The sequence below is a fragment of the Bactrocera tryoni genome, chromosome 5 (genome assembly GCF_016617805.1).
Source record: "Bactrocera tryoni isolate S06 chromosome 5, CSIRO_BtryS06_freeze2, whole genome shotgun sequence".
Lineage (NCBI taxonomy): Eukaryota > Metazoa > Arthropoda > Insecta > Diptera > Tephritidae > Bactrocera > Bactrocera tryoni.
Window position 1 is genome coordinate 38,127,346 of NC_052503.1, and position 15,032 is coordinate 38,142,377.

The following is a 15,032-nucleotide window of genomic DNA, read 5'->3' on the forward strand; positions in this document are numbered from 1 at the left end:
GCGTCACGTAGCGAAAAGAAGAAACGACTAAGCGCTACGCGTAAGCGGTGTCTACGCCAATTAAGAAGAAGAAGCTTAAACAATTTGTCACAAGTCAAGATAAATGATGAGAGTACTCACAAATAAAAGTGCATTGTGCGATTAACCATGTTACAAATATGAATCGTAATTCTTTCTCTAACAACATCTCTAATATGGCGCCTTCATATTATCCATTAATCCAGCTGGCTAAGATTACTTTATGAAACAATCTAAGTCTTTGAAAATTTTTAAATCGCATTCCTGACGTTTCAACTGATTCTAACACAGTCCATAATCTCTCAAATGTAAGGGATGCAATTCATGAAAAAATTAAAGTATAATTCGATAAGACACCTTGTTTGTCCGCTATAAACTCCGAATCTACTAAACATATTGTGATAAATTTGTGTACTCTGTGTGTAGCTTGATTCAGCTTAAACGATAGCATAGTTTATAACGGGATTTATAATATCAAACGCTTTTTATTGCAAATTATTTGTTAAAGTCACAAGTCACATTGGCAATTGGATCGCCAGACATTGCGGCTTTCAAATTGTCAACAGTGACGTGGGAGCCAAGTCGCAAGTCCGACGACTGTTTGTTTGTTGAAGGAGATATTTCGTCTTGCCCTCGTTCACAACCAGTCCCATTGGTTTCGCTTTCTTATCCATTCTGGAGAAAGCAGAACCAACGCCGCAGTTATTGAAGCCAATGATATGAATATAATCGGCGTATGCCAGCAACTGTACACTCTTACAGCCTTCTCTATAGTATATTTACTTAATAGTTTCCACTTGAAAAATGCTGGCTGAGTTTAATAGACAGTTGGAGAGAGGCATCCTAAGAGTATAGGCCCATACCTACTCCGCAGTCCATTTTGGACCCATCGGAATAGATAGAGATAGTATTCTCCTTCTCTATTATACCACTTCTCCATTCACGTCTTAAGACGTAAAACGCCAAACATTTAATTTTTCAATCACTTATTCTAAATCTCATTAATATCAGTTATGAGTTCGGTTCGGCACTCTCAACCTTATAGCAAATCGAACACAACTAATATTTTAGATAGAATTATAATAATATTTTATTTACTTCATTTCACTATAATCTGTACATCTGTTTGATTTATTCGCAGAATATCACCTTGAATTATGTGAACCATCACTGCCTCCACTTCCAAATAAGCACCAGGATTACAAACGTCAAGTATTATTTCGAACACTTCCACCTTGAAACCGACGCTTACTATTACTGAGATAGCTCAGGGGAATTGGAGAGGAAAACTTTGACGCAACGGAGGTTTGTTTTGAAGCCATCAACGGCGCAGCAGCACTTTTCGGTCTCCACTTAGCGGCCGTGTGTTGAAATGGTATTGCCATTTGGTTTGGCCTCTGACGGTCATAACGTAGCTGGCAACCAAACCATGGTCACCCCCACAGCACCACCTGCTTTCCTAATGCACGGCCACACAAACGTCTCCACTGTTGTGCCTGTCATACCAAGTCCCTACATCGATTTCATCGTTGTGAATGGCGACGATCGCTACATGATACGCTGCGAGCGCAAGGCAGTGTTGGAGAACAGTGTTGAGTTGGCGAAGCTGATACGAGCTGGCCCAAATAGTGGACGCAAGGGCGATAATCATTTTCAAATATCCAATGTGGACAAGAACGACTTCGAATTGGTCATACGGTTTTTAGAGACGAAATTCGTGCGGTATCGCGACCATTTGCATATACTGAAAATACTGGAGTTGGCCGATCGTTTCAATTGTCCCGATTTGGTGAGTAAATGCAAACATTCACACGCCAGTGCGAAGCACATAAACTTTTTCGTTGCTTTATCGCTAACAGGTAATACACTGCATACGTGAGCTGGACCTGCAATTGACGAGCGCAGTGGTGATCGACATCTTTCGTTCGCTGTGGTTCTACCAAAGCATTTCAGTACCAAACCAACACCAATTGGGTGCTGTAATTACAACACAGGATAGCGCTGCCAACAAGAAGGCAAAACGTAAAACACCAAACCCTCAAACAAACGCCAATGCTGGTGGCGGCGCCGCTGCTGCTGGTGCAGGCGACAATGCGAATGCGGGCGCTGAATCAAGTCCACACCCCAATCCCTTCACAGCAGAGGAATTCGGCATGGCTTTGCTCAACAACTCGCTACAGCTGATCGACATGCATGCGCAATTGGTGTTGACCAAACAGCAAATCAACGAATTACGCTTTGAGGAACTCGAAATGATAGCGAAACGTGAGGCGCTACAACTAAGTTCCGAGCTTGTGCTCTTCAATTGTTTGGCGGACTGGAGTGTGGCCGAGTGTCAACGCAAGAAGCTCGACGCAACGGCCGAGAACAGACGACGTGTGCTCGGGCCGCTATGCTACGCGCCACGTTATTTACTCATGAATATCAATGAATTTCGCAAAGCATGTGATCGCGTTGAACTGCTGGATCCGGTGGAAGTTTCGCTCGTGAGTGATGCCATCGAAGGTAGTTAAAAAAGTTATTACCAGCTTTTCCAAGTAAAATTCGATATTTATTATTTATTTAGGTAAGAAGCTGAAGAATCTGACACCAGAGCAAAGTCAATTGCTGGAGAAGTTTCGAACGCCACGTCCCGAATTCCCAAAAATGCCAATACACCTTAGCGATCGCACCAACCCGAAGAACTATCCGAAGAAAATGCGGCGCGCCGAAAAGGGTGCATCCGGCGAAGACGGTTGCTGGAGTAATTTCGGCATGAACTGCTTGGCAGTATTCGCATGCATTTTCGACTAAAATATACCGTAGTTAAGTTACAACCTAGTGGACTTACAAGCATTTGAATATTGAGATATGCATAAGCACATAACCAACTGCTCTCACGTTTTATACAATTTGAATTTTCCACTACTCCATAGTGCAATTGGTTAAGAGAGCGGCGCACATTCAAGCTCAGAAATAGTAGTTCAATGTGAGGCACTGTCTTGGTTAGAGTATAGTCGCTGAAGGAAGAGTGGGCGAAAAGTAAGAATTAGAGTTTATATGCTGCAGGAAGGGAAGGCGAAAAGTACGAATTAGCTAAAATAAAATAGTTAGAGTTGGCGTAGCCCAAATGCATGGATAAAGCTGTAAACTCTGGATGATCAAAGCTTAGTTGGCATGTTAGCGAATTGAAAAATAGTTAATTGTCCAGCTGTGAATTTTCAAAGTAGTTTAATTTAGGAAGCGAAATTAAGTGAAAGTCATTTTCTCTACGCGTAACAGCAGTGGAGCTACTGTTTTACAAGCTTTTATCTCTTTAACAGACATAAAATGAGTGATTTTTTATTTTTCTAACGGCTTAATGTCTAATTGTTTCTTTCCTCATTTGTAAAAAAGCTACGGTGCTCTTACGATAATCGACTAATTGCACTATAACAAACATAACCTTAAGGTTTTACGCATCGTTACAGTTACGTACTCAAATAACCGAATTAGAACGATGCATGAGAAGTTGTATTTGCAGTAGTCAAAGAGTTGTATTTTCAGTAGTATAAGCCATGTTGTTGCTTATACATAATATAAATAGAGCATACCGCGTTATATGTACGAGAATGTGAAAAGAAAGGGAAATATTGCAAACCAACTAGAATGTGTAGATTAAGTTTTTATACTGACATACCGATGCCGTGCGAATTTGCTAGCGAAATCCATACTTAAATAGTACCGCTATAATTGTATATACATAACATACATACATACATACATATTCCAGAGCAAGAATATTATAGAAATTTATAGGTAATCGTATAATTTTTAGCTAACAATTGTGCTTGGAAAGTTCGTTGCCATGTCTGACATATTACTAACATACTTACATATACTTAGATTTAAGCATTGTACTTATATAGACCAAATTATATACACATGTATATTTTTATGTAGACCATTATTTTATGCCAATTTACGTTATGTTAAGTAAGTTTTTGCTAGTCAATGTAACCATACAAATTTGTTTATAGAAAATTTGTTCAAAGAATATTAGCCTAATTGAAAAGGAATCTAAGTACAATACATACACGCATCGTCTACATGCATACACGCATACATAACAACATATTAAGATACACAGAATTAGCTTTAATAATCATGCAGCATACAATTTTAACATAAAATGGCGTTCAAACGAGTGTTTTAATTTGAAACGAAGATGCTGGGAGAGATAGAAAGAGTTGGAGAGCTGCAAGCTTTTTCATATTCATACACAAAATACATTATTATTACATTATAGAAAAATTTATGCAAGTTTTAAGTAATTTTAACGAATGGCCATATTTTTACGAAAGCAGTGGATTTAAGGTGTGAAGCATTTGTTAGTTTTTAAAGCTTCGCAACCAAAAGCGCATCATCAGCATCATTTTAGCGTGTGTACAACCGGTGTAGATCTCACTACAAATTTGTAAGTATGAGATCACCACAAATATATATCGAAATTGGTACGAATACTTTTGAAAACAGTAAATAAGAGTATATTAATAAATATAAACAAAGCAAATTGTTGCTTCTCAGCCATAATGAAAACAGTCATACTATAAATTTCATACCATTACGATATACTTAAAATTTAAACTCAGTTGCTTGCATTTCTGTCAATCTCATAAATTAAGTTTTCGCGCAATATTATGCAATCAATGAACAATTTATAACATATACCATAACTGAACTACCAGAAAAATACACAAATAAATATACCACAAACGTTTGAATAAACATGTTTTTAAGTTATATTTAATGTATACGTGATAGTAGGGTGGGAGGAGGGGAGCGAACAAATGCTTCAACTACTATCTACACCACAATTATAGATAATAAGTGAACGAGAGAAGTGGAGAGAGCGGGACAATTTCTCCCGGAGCCAGAGTTCGGGCGGCACGGTGCGCTGCAACTATTTACTACGACCCTAAACGTGGTTGGAGCAAGTTAGCATTCATGCCTCTCCCTTTGCAGCGACAGTCGCGTCTATGTAACCGGAAAATACCGGAAGTAACCCAGGATTTTTATCCTGCCAAGGACAAATTGGCAGTATTCCTTCAAATTACTTCAGGAATGTTTTCTGTCGCTACAACAATCGCACTAGTTCGCGTGAGTTACATCTCAGGTTACGTCTGACGGCATGCCGTTGTGCACCACATCGCATGATCAGCCAGTACGTGACCAAAACAGCAGACTCAGCATACTTTGAGTCTGTTGGAATGTGCGGTACACCCACACATTGGGGCAGACTCGAGTTGCTGATCTGATGGCAGAGTCAGACTGATTCTTACTTTGCGTTAAAAATCAATCGCACAAAACCGAAATAAAAAAAGAAACTACTGTAGACTGTTTCTGAATTTTCATGGTTTATTTATACTAGATGCTTCAAGAATACACAGTTTAGCGACGACCCTAAAAAGGCTTCTCCACTGCTGCAGTGATTCCGGCCTTCTCCCTGGAGGAAACCTACAAATAAAAAAGTCGCGTTAAACTAGAAGACATTCTCCGTACAATGACCTATGATAAAAAAAAAAAAAAATTAAAAAGATGGCTTTAGTCCGATTGAGTCATTCTAAGTAGAATTATGTATAGAATAAGCAGAACAAAACTTTGGATCGTTTGTTTTCCAGTTGTCACTGCAGCAAATTCGAGATATGTTGTTTGGAGAAAAATACGTTCAACAAGTAAGAAAGGGCTAAGTTCGGGTGCAACCGACTATTGCAAATTGAATTCTCTTGCAACTTGCAAAAATCAAAGCCAGGAAAATACCGAAAAGTGTAAAACGTCTAACAGAGGATCGGAATCTAAGCTATTTTAGAGATACATACTCCGACATATTCGATATAAGATTGGAGTAGAATTAACCCGATTTGATTATTTTTCCTAATACCACATAATATTAATATGCAACATGCTAAAAAACCAATCATATAGAGTAAAGTCAGCCGGATGTGCGAAAATTCTGATATTTTTTATTTGAGGGCTAGGTCAAGTATCCGGTCAAATTTATCTATTTTAGACACGAAGATACACTTTTATAAGTAAAATATGCTCTCTCATTCTCGTTGAGACGGCTCACAAATTGACCGATATACATGCATACACTAAACGCATTTTTCGTGCAAAATTTCATCCCGTTATATTAAACGCTTCTTGATTTGTGTACTGGAAAGTTAAAGAATCAAATGGAATTTAATAATGTGGTATATGGGAAGAAGACGTAGTTTTAGGCCGATTTCGCTCATTTTCGTATTGTGGCAAAAGAATATAAAGACTATGCCACGTACTAAATTTTGTCGAAATTGGTGAATCAGGCCCCTAGATATCCGATTTCACCAAAAAGTGGGCGGTTTCATACCCATTGTCTAATTTTCACACCGGCTCCTTTAAAGCTCTCTAATACAATCTCGGAGATAAAATTTAATATTCTGGCATATTTAGTTATTTATTTATTGCGCTTTTGTTAGTTTTTAATAGTCCCGTTATATGGGGAGTGAACGTTTCATCCAATTTCATAAATTTTCACAATGTCGGTACGAAATCTTATAAGATCTGCGCTCATTAAACTTAGTAGCGTGGCCAAACCCACTTTTTCAAAATTGTTTGCCCACAGGTGCACCTTGCTACTGCGATCCCTTTTACCAAATTATAGTTTTATAACTAAATTTAGTGCATAGTTATGACACTTTATAGGTTTTCGGTTAATGACGGTTTGTGGGTGCGGCAGTGATCCAATTACTCCTAGATATCTAAATTTTTTCTCAAATTACAGTTTGCACGGTCGGACGTACAGGCAAACAGTCACCCGGATTTCAACTTTTCTCGTCACCCTGATCATTTATGTATGTATGTTTATATAACCCTATATCTATCTCGATTAGTTTTAGGTGATACGTACAACCGTTAAGTGAACAAAACTATAATACTCTGTATCAACAGGTCGGAATAGAACTGAACGGCTACCATTTAAACAGCTATAACTCAAAAACTCGGATATCGATTTAATATTTAACAAATAGTTTTTTAAGATATAAAGTACCGAAATATGGAAACGATTTTTTTTAGTTGCACTCTTAGTGAATATATTTCACAATATTAATTAATATTTTCATATGATTAAGCCGAATTTTTAACGAGTTATGTCAAAATATTGTTTGTTTGATTTTATAAGTTTGTAGTTTAAATTTCATTTATCAGCATTGTTTTCCATTTCTTTCTGTTTCATTTTACAAACAATTCCACAAATATGAGCAATTACTTTCAAAATTGCATCTTAAAAATGTAAAATCGGGGATGATATCAGCCTTTCCAAGTAGACTGAGTTTAGTAGCCATAGGTAATATAAAATTATGTCACTCAGAGCTAATAGACTGGAAAATATACACTAGCCGCCTTACATATAGCATTATCAATTCTTGTTTATATTGGTAGGTAGTTTCTGAAATGCTGCATTTGACACATAAGTAGCACATTGCCATCTGAAATACTTCAAACATTTTTTATCTTAATTAGTCATTGAGTTTAATAATATTATATGCACGTAATCTATCAACTCTCAACCTTAAATGTTATTAATTTTTTTTAATGTTTATAACAATATTTCAGTTTACAAGCTACACTGCAACACTATTTCCGACGACAAGTAGAACCTGAGAAATTCCTCAATATAAATTTTGCAACACTGTTCTATGGCAACACCACATATGTTTTGATATGTTTTGTTTTGTTCCACAATTTTGAGCGAATTAAGTAAATAATTTATATTCTAAACTTAAAAAAAATAGTAATCATTGATACAAAAATTATAAAAATGCAAGATTTCGAAGCCAAACGGAGTGCTCTATTCGCATGTCTTGATAATGCAAGTAAAGAATTATCTGGAACAGCTTTAGATCAAAGTCAGTCTGCAAACCCTACATTGGATCTGGTCTATCGCCGCTGCACACCAAAAAAGAACAGGAACCTAATGTCTCCTGATAAAAGTCTATCACGAATGCGGGGAAAGGAAAGCATATTTAAGAAACCTGAGATGCCGTTATCAAAATGCTTGAAACCACGCAAAGTACCAGATTTTAAGGTAATTATTTGCATTATTGTATTATTTGGGGAAAACAGTACAACTTACCTCATATTTTGAACAATAGGTCAATCCACAAAAATGGACAAAGTACTCGCTGGCAGATGTGGATATTTCAGATCATACCAATACAGCCGCAGCATTCCAGTTCTTAAAACAAATGGATGAACAACTTGAAGCACGAGAACGACAAGACGGCACCTCCCTCGAAACGAATGCCAAAATTGAATTCAAGAAATCTAGCAAAATAAGAAAGCAGATGAGAGATAAGGAAGAAGACGAAGTTAAAGATGCTGAGGTTGACAAACCAAGACTTAAAGGGTCAAGAGTAGTTATGCCGGAATATGTTGTAGGGCAACAAAGAGATACAAAGAAGAAAAAGCAAGTAAAGTCCGTGGAAAATCAAACCCGTGCGGCAGGTACTTTAAGGCTCGATCACTTGCAAGAAGATGATGAAGATACTGAGGAGGGCTAAATTATAACCCAAATTATAGCTTGAAGAACCAGTTTATGTTGAGTTATCATCATAGTTTATACTATATTAGAAATAGTAAAATAAAATACATGTGAAACATATTTTCATATATGTTCTCTTGAGTGCTCTAACATTTCAACATAAATGAGCAAACCTAATTCAACATATTGTATTAAAAAGTTTCATATTCTTTACTTATAATTAGTCCATAAATTATTAATAAAATAATTTATCAAGTGATCCTTTGTTTTATAAACCAATAGCAAGCAAAATTGGAGAGTTGTCAACACTAGTAAAATATCTTCATGAACAGCTGATTTAGTGAAATGACAGCTGTTTGTTTACTTCAAATTTTATACAGGTGCTCTGATAAACATTGAAATTTCTACAATTTATAAAAAAAATAAAAAAAAATAAACAATTTAATCCAATAAGTTTCTATATAAAACTTGTTTAAAATTAAAGTAGAAAATGGTTTGCGCACTGGGTATTGAAGGAAGTGCAAATAAAATTGGCGTGGGCATAATACGTGATGGAGAAGTTTTAGCCAATGTGCGGCGTACCTATGTGACACCGCCGGGCGAAGGTTGTAAGACGAAAATATTATGTTCTATGAATGTTAATTTTTAATATACAAATTTAACAGGATTTTTACCCAAGGAGACGGCTGCGCACCATAGAGATTTCATTCATCAACTTATAAAACAAGCACTGAAAGAATCACAACTTCAACCAAAAGAATTGGATGTCATATGTTATACTAAAGGTCCTGGGATGGCGCCTCCACTTTTAATAGGTGCTATTGTAGCTCGAACACTTTCTTTATTGTGGGAAATACCACTTTTGGGAGTGAACCATTGTATTGGTCACATAGAAATGGGACGTCTAATAACAGGCGCCTTGAATCCGATTGTGCTCTATGTGAGTGGAGGCAATACACAAGTGATTGCATATTCTAATAAACGTTATCGTATTTTTGGTGAAACGATAGATATTGCCGTTGGCAATTGTCTCGACAGATTTGCGCGTATTATTAAACTATCTAATGATCCAAGTCCGGGTTATAATATCGAACAGTTAGCTAAGAGTGGAAAGAATTATATTAAACTTCCATACGTTGTCAAAGGTTGTTGCTAAGTCAAAATTATCTACTTAGTTATTTCATAATTTGTCTTCATAGGCATGGATGTAAGTTTCTCAGGCATTCTCTCACACATTGAAGACCTTGCCGATCCTAGCAAAAGGCGCAACAAACGTAAGAAGGCGGAAATAACTGTCGAAGAACCAGAGTATACGAAGGAAGATCTTTGCTATTCATTACAAGAAACTATTTTTGCAATGCTGGTGGAAATTACGGAAAGAGCAATGGCACACTGCGAATCGAATGAGGTATCGTAATTCTTTATCTATACAAATAATTGCCATTAGTAACTAACAGTTTTCATAAAAAGGTGCTGATTGTGGGCGGCGTGGGATGTAATGAACGTTTGCAAGAAATGATGCGCATTATGTGTGAGGAGCGTGGTGGAAAGTTATTCGCCATTGACGAGCGTTATTGTATTGATAATGGACTGATGATTGCACATGCAGGCGCCGAAATGTTCCGTTCAGGCACCCGCATGCCTTTCGAAGATTCATTTGTTACGCAACGTTATCGTACAGATGAAGTGCTGGTTACTTGGCGTGATGATTAATATAAATGTTATGTTATATATTAAAAGTGACAAAACAAAATTTTAGTAAATTCGTTGAACATAAATTTTCCAGAAAATAATTATTGCTTTTTACAATTTAATAAGGCACTAACTTTGTTAACATTGCTACATTGTAGAATTGTAATACAATATAAAGTTTTATTTTATTCATTCAACTCCCTTTCAATGCCACGCCAATAACTCTTCATTTCCATTGGGAATAGCCGCTTTCCTTCGATTATGTACACTTCGCCATTTTTCTCCTTTTCTAAAGCGCTAAGAATACAACGTGATACATCAGTAGCACTTTGCTTATTGAGACGGTCCAGCACTCGGTATGACTCATCACCCATATCGGCGAACAGGATCTTCTCCGTGAAATTGGTGAACATATCGGTAATGGTGGCACCCGGACAAATTGTAATGAACTTGATGCCAGTGCGATTCAAGTAAATGTCCGTCTGTAAAAAAGACAGTTATATTCAGCCATTTGGTCTAAAATCATATTACACCTACACCCAAACAGCGTGTGAAATTGATTATTCCTGCTTTGGTGGCAGCATATACAGGCAGCAAAAACATCGGATCCAAGCCGACTACAGACGACATATTAGCCACAATGCCGCCATTGCCACCATGTTCCTTGCTCATCACATTAAGCGCAGCGAGTGAAGAATTGATGATACCACCCTAAGAATTCGCGATAAAAACATTAAGACGTTATTTGAAATAGTAAAAATTAAAATTATTGTTTTTGTAATTACCAAATTGACCAAAATGGTGCGTTGCACATCTTGGTCGTTAAAGATTCCAGCTACATTCACAACAATATCAATCGAGCCGAAGGCTTTTTTAAGCTCTGCGTAAGTCTTCTCAATTCCTTGCCTATTCGCCACGTCCATTTTGATCAGCAAAATGGTTTGTGAAGGATGTGCTGCGCGCAACTTGGAGATATCTTCTGTGTTGTCTTGAATATCAATAATGGCCACTTTCTATTCAATGAAACAATATATTATTAAATCATAAAATCTTGTGAGACATCACATTTGTACGTTTACCGAAGCCTCGTTGGCCAGTAGCTGCTTGCACACTTGCAAACCAATGCCACTGGCGCCACCTGTGATCACAGTGTTTTTATCCCGGAAAGCCATTTTGTATTTGAGGTCCTCAAGTGAATGAAACTCAACTAATTTCTGATATTTATTGAAATCGCTTTTGGCGGTGGAACTTTTTTGTGTTCGCGTAGTATTTTCACGGTTGCCTCTATTGCTGTTGTTGGTTGAAGCAGGCGTTAGATCGGTTACGAATTTGCACAGCGTATTTAAAATATCCACTTTGAGAATTTATTTGCTAGAACTTAGCAGCCGGTCAGTGCTAATACTAAAGCTTCCGATATTGTTCTGAGCACTTATATACAGCATGAATCCAAATCGCTTCAATGCGGCTTTTACGTCGGTTTAGTGGTTAACACATTGATGCCTCCCCAAGATATTTGATATTGATACATGATTACGAAATAAAATGCTACAAGTTTCGTAAATTGTTATTACTAAGTAATTACATATACATATATACAAACTTGAATACAGTCCGTGTAAATATGTATATAATAGGGTGTTTAATTTAATTTATTATTATTGCTCTGCGGATATGTGGAAATTTTGTTTTTTTATGTTGAAAAATTTTTTATAAAAATTTGAGCCCTAATTTTGACTTTAAGTACTTACTTTTCTAATCTTTTCATTTTACACATTTTTTTTGTTTAAATTAGTAAACAATTGGTCTTGTCAAAAAACGTTCAAGGAAAGTTGTAGGAAATTAAATTTCGGACAAAGTATGCTCATATCATTAAAGTGCTTTGTTACAGAGATTTTTTGTAAGAAATTTAATTTTTCGACAAGACCAATCGTTTAGTAAATTTTTTCGAAAATATCTGAAAAACGTGAAAATTCGTAGAGGAACTACTTAAAGGCAATATTAAGGGCACAAATTTTCAAAGAATTTCTCAACATAGGAAGCAAAATTTTCATGTGACCGCGAAGAAATAAAAAAAAACGTTTAAATGAAACACCCTAGTATATAGTATACACATGTATGTATAGGAATAGAAAATATCTTTTTATGTAAAACTAGGTTATTCGGAGCTAATTAGCAAATGCATAAGCAGTATCAGTTACAAAAACCGATATATCCCCATATAATGAACCTGATTGAGTTAGTAACAATATTTGTTTTGTAACAGTGAAACATGAATTTCCATTTGAGTTGTTTATAGACAGGACACATTCTTTTCAGATTTGAAATCCAGAAGGAAACGTTTGAGACCATATAAAATATATACATACATACATATGTGTATAAATGATCAGCTTGGCGTGCCTAGTCGATGTATGTATGTATGTCGTATGTATGTATGTATGTATATACGCAAACTAGTCCCTTCGTTTGTGAGAGATCGCTCTAAAAATTTGCGGAGGTCCCTTTCTCCCCAAGTAGCAGCGCATTTGTAGGAAACGCTGATACCGGATCATTATCTTTATATATATGTACACTGTTAAGGGGTTACTTGGCTTTTCTCGGGCAAAACACAGCCTTTTTCTCAACAATTTTTTTCTCATTAAAATTAAATATTTTATTAGAATTTTTATTGTTACAAACATACATACATACTATTAACAAAAATTATGACATTTTTGAAAAAAAAGTATTTTAAATCCTCGACCATTGCGAGGCCATTTCCGGTGACCCCCCGAAAGATGATGCGCTCGCGTTGGCAGTGATAACGTACCACAGGATCATTTAAAGTAAAAAATACGTGTTTAGTTAAAACCTTAACTTAGAACTAGGACAGAAGGAAATATACATAATTGAATTTGGATTTTACTTTTTACAAAATTAAAATTGTAAATTGAAAATTTTTTTTTTCAAATAATTGTAATACTAAAAAAAATTCTTTGTCCAAGTCTTTATGAATGGTATCTTTAAAGACCTTGTGTAAGAATTTTATGAAGAAGACTGATTCTTCAAAACACAGGCCGTCAAGGGAAAACGCTTTGTGACGGACCTAGCTTAGCCTCGAACGCACAAAGTTCTTAAAAGCTGTATTCCGAAACTATTACTCAGATCAACTTAAAAAATTGAAGGCATAAATATCTAGAGTTGTTGCAGAATGTAAGAAAATAACAAAAATATCGACTTCTTTTGAAATCCGTAAACCCATGAAACTTAAGCAAACCGACCGATCGAAATTAAAACCTTATATAAAATTATTTTATTTCTGAAGGTATTATAACTTCGGTTCAGCTTGAACCAAATTAACTGAGGAAAAATATAGTTAAAAGTAGCGCGGATTTATATTTGAAAGTTTAGAAGGTTTCTTGAGTAATTTAAAACCGATTTCCTTAATACTAATATTTAACAGTGATCTTATCCGCATACTTATACATATCGACACAAGATCAATGTCCAGATTTGTAATCATCTCATCAAAAGCAAATTAAACTCAACAGATGCAAGTTGGCTTTTCTGCATCGCAGTCAAGCGGCCATAAAGCCTCATTTTATATATGAAGCATTGGATCTTACAGCACGATTTCGCTCCAGCTTACAAAGCCAAAACCACCAAATAGAAGTAGCTTAAAGGCAATATTCCAAATTTCTTAGCAGCAGATGAATGTCCGCTTGGAAGTCCAGATTTCAATCCATTGGACTATAATTTGTAGTTGTAACATTGCCTTTCGAAAACCCACAGATATTTCGAGAATTTCAAAAAATCTTTGGTTCGAGCAGCTTCGTCAATAGCAACAGAAATTGTGCATTGATCAATAGCCAAATCATTTCAGTGTTTGAGTGAAAGCACCTATCAGTGGAATAAAATTTTTTACATTAAATAAACTTAAATTTATTAAAAAATGCGCTATTTTTAGAACGGCCTAAACTTTTGTAACAGAAATTATGGCAGGGCTAAGTATCATCTACCAATAAAGATAACGTCATTTTGTCTGATCGCGGTTGTCATACTTTCTTATGGATTTGTGTCAAATTTTGTCAGTGTGGTCAATAGGTTTACCATTTCAACATGTCATGCTTCATGACAATCTTTGTCCAAGATTATTACGCAAAATCACGTTCTCCTGTGGTCACTATAAGTCGAAAAATCTTTTCAGATGAGGTTTACTGGCTTCGACTACAAACAAAATTATCGCTATTGGGTTTTAGGAAACGCAATTTTTGGGTCTTATATATCTCGCTTAATGAGGCGGGGAAGGCCGTTACCACAGTCACTATTTCCAACAAGACGGTGCGGCGCCTCATGTTCACGTCTAAACAAAGGCACTTGAGTGCTAAATTTAAAATAATCAATTTTAAATGAAACCAAGTTTGTTGAACGTGTTATCTCACGAAATGGCAAAATCAATTAGCCGCCTTGGTCGGGCGATTTGACGCCATTAGACTATTTCCTGTGAGACTTTGTCAAGTCTATGGTCTACTTATGACAACAAGCCAGTGACGATTGATGAACTTCGTACGAATATCGAAAGTGAAATTGCAGCAGTATCGGCCGATTTATGCTTAAAAATCGTCGAAAATTGGGTTCAGCGTCTACACTTCTGCAAGCGTGCCTGTGGTGATCATGCAAAAGAAATCGAGTTCCGTACATAATGGCATCGAATGTACTTTCACAGGAATAAAGAATTAAATTGATATTCCAAAACGTTTTTCTTTATTTAAAAAAACTGTTGGTTTTTGAAAAACCCGTT

At 36.1% G+C, this 15,032-nt stretch overlaps 4 protein-coding genes across 4 annotated transcripts in view; 3 read left to right on the forward strand and 1 right to left on the reverse strand.

The window, feature by feature from the left end:
* LOC120778137 overlaps window positions 1–4,764 on the forward strand; it is a 71,288-nt gene extending 66,524 nt beyond the window's left edge. Inside the window, exons 2-4 of the mRNA XM_040109861.1 lie at window positions 1,160–1,807; window positions 1,878–2,523; window positions 2,585–4,764. Coding sequence (XP_039965795.1) covers window positions 1,391–1,807; window positions 1,878–2,523; window positions 2,585–2,811 — 1,290 coding nt within the window. The 5' untranslated portion in view covers window positions 1,160–1,390 and the 3' untranslated portion in view covers window positions 2,812–4,764. The remainder of the gene's footprint in view (window positions 1–1,159; window positions 1,808–1,877; window positions 2,524–2,584) is intronic.
* Window positions 4,765–7,764: 3,000 nt separating this feature from the next.
* LOC120778144 (protein TSSC4-like) lies at window positions 7,765–8,680 on the forward strand. The gene is made up of 2 exons (XM_040109868.1): window positions 7,765–8,104; window positions 8,172–8,680. The coding sequence occupies exons 1-2, from the start codon at window positions 7,838–7,840 to the stop codon at window positions 8,577–8,579; spliced, it is 675 nt and encodes a 224-aa protein (XP_039965802.1). The 5' UTR covers window positions 7,765–7,837; the 3' UTR covers window positions 8,580–8,680.
* A 349-nt stretch (window positions 8,681–9,029) lies between these two features.
* Window positions 9,030–10,344, forward strand: LOC120778140 (probable tRNA N6-adenosine threonylcarbamoyltransferase). The gene is made up of 4 exons (XM_040109863.1): window positions 9,030–9,165; window positions 9,226–9,705; window positions 9,760–9,968; window positions 10,031–10,344. Exons 1-4 carry the CDS (start codon window positions 9,051–9,053, stop codon window positions 10,271–10,273), a joined length of 1,047 nt encoding a protein of 348 aa, XP_039965797.1. The 5' UTR covers window positions 9,030–9,050; the 3' UTR covers window positions 10,274–10,344.
* A 9-nt stretch (window positions 10,345–10,353) lies between these two features.
* Window positions 10,354–11,674, reverse strand: LOC120778141 (alcohol dehydrogenase 2-like). Its single transcript, XM_040109864.1, has 4 exons — window positions 11,332–11,674; window positions 11,038–11,265; window positions 10,790–10,963; window positions 10,354–10,734 (listed from the first exon to the last, which is right to left on the reverse strand). The coding sequence occupies exons 1-4, from the start codon at window positions 11,422–11,424 to the stop codon at window positions 10,438–10,440; spliced, it is 792 nt and encodes a 263-aa protein (XP_039965798.1). The 5' UTR covers window positions 11,425–11,674; the 3' UTR covers window positions 10,354–10,437.
* Window positions 11,675–15,032: the final 3,358 nt, after the last annotated feature.

What these genes read in the sequence shown, in the direction of transcription:
- LOC120778144 (XM_040109868.1), top strand. Translation starts at nt 7,838, where the DNA reads ATGCAAGATTTCGAAGCCAAACGGAGTGCTCTATTCGCATGTCTTGAT. An exon ending in GCAAAGTACCAGATTTTAAG is followed by an intron (nt 8,105 to 8,171) that starts GTAATTATTTGC and finishes TTTGAACAATAG; the next exon opens with GTCAATCCACAAAAATGGAC.
- LOC120778140 (XM_040109863.1), top strand. Translation starts at nt 9,051, where the DNA reads ATGGTTTGCGCACTGGGTATTGAAGGAAGTGCAAATAAAATTGGCGTG. An exon ending in TGTGACACCGCCGGGCGAAG is followed by an intron (nt 9,166 to 9,225) that starts GTTGTAAGACGA and finishes CAAATTTAACAG; the next exon opens with GATTTTTACCCAAGGAGACG. An exon ending in CACACTGCGAATCGAATGAG is followed by an intron (nt 9,969 to 10,030) that starts GTATCGTAATTC and finishes TTTCATAAAAAG; the next exon opens with GTGCTGATTGTGGGCGGCGT.
- LOC120778141 (XM_040109864.1), bottom strand. Translation starts at nt 11,424, where the DNA reads ATGGCTTTCCGGGATAAAAACACTGTGATCACAGGTGGCGCCAGTGGC. An exon ending in TACTGGCCAACGAGGCTTCG is followed by an intron (nt 11,266 to 11,331) that starts GTAAACGTACAA and finishes TTCATTGAATAG; the next exon opens with AAAGTGGCCATTATTGATAT. An exon ending in GCACCATTTTGGTCAATTTG is followed by an intron (nt 10,964 to 11,037) that starts GTAATTACAAAA and finishes GCGAATTCTTAG; the next exon opens with GGTGGTATCATCAATTCTTC.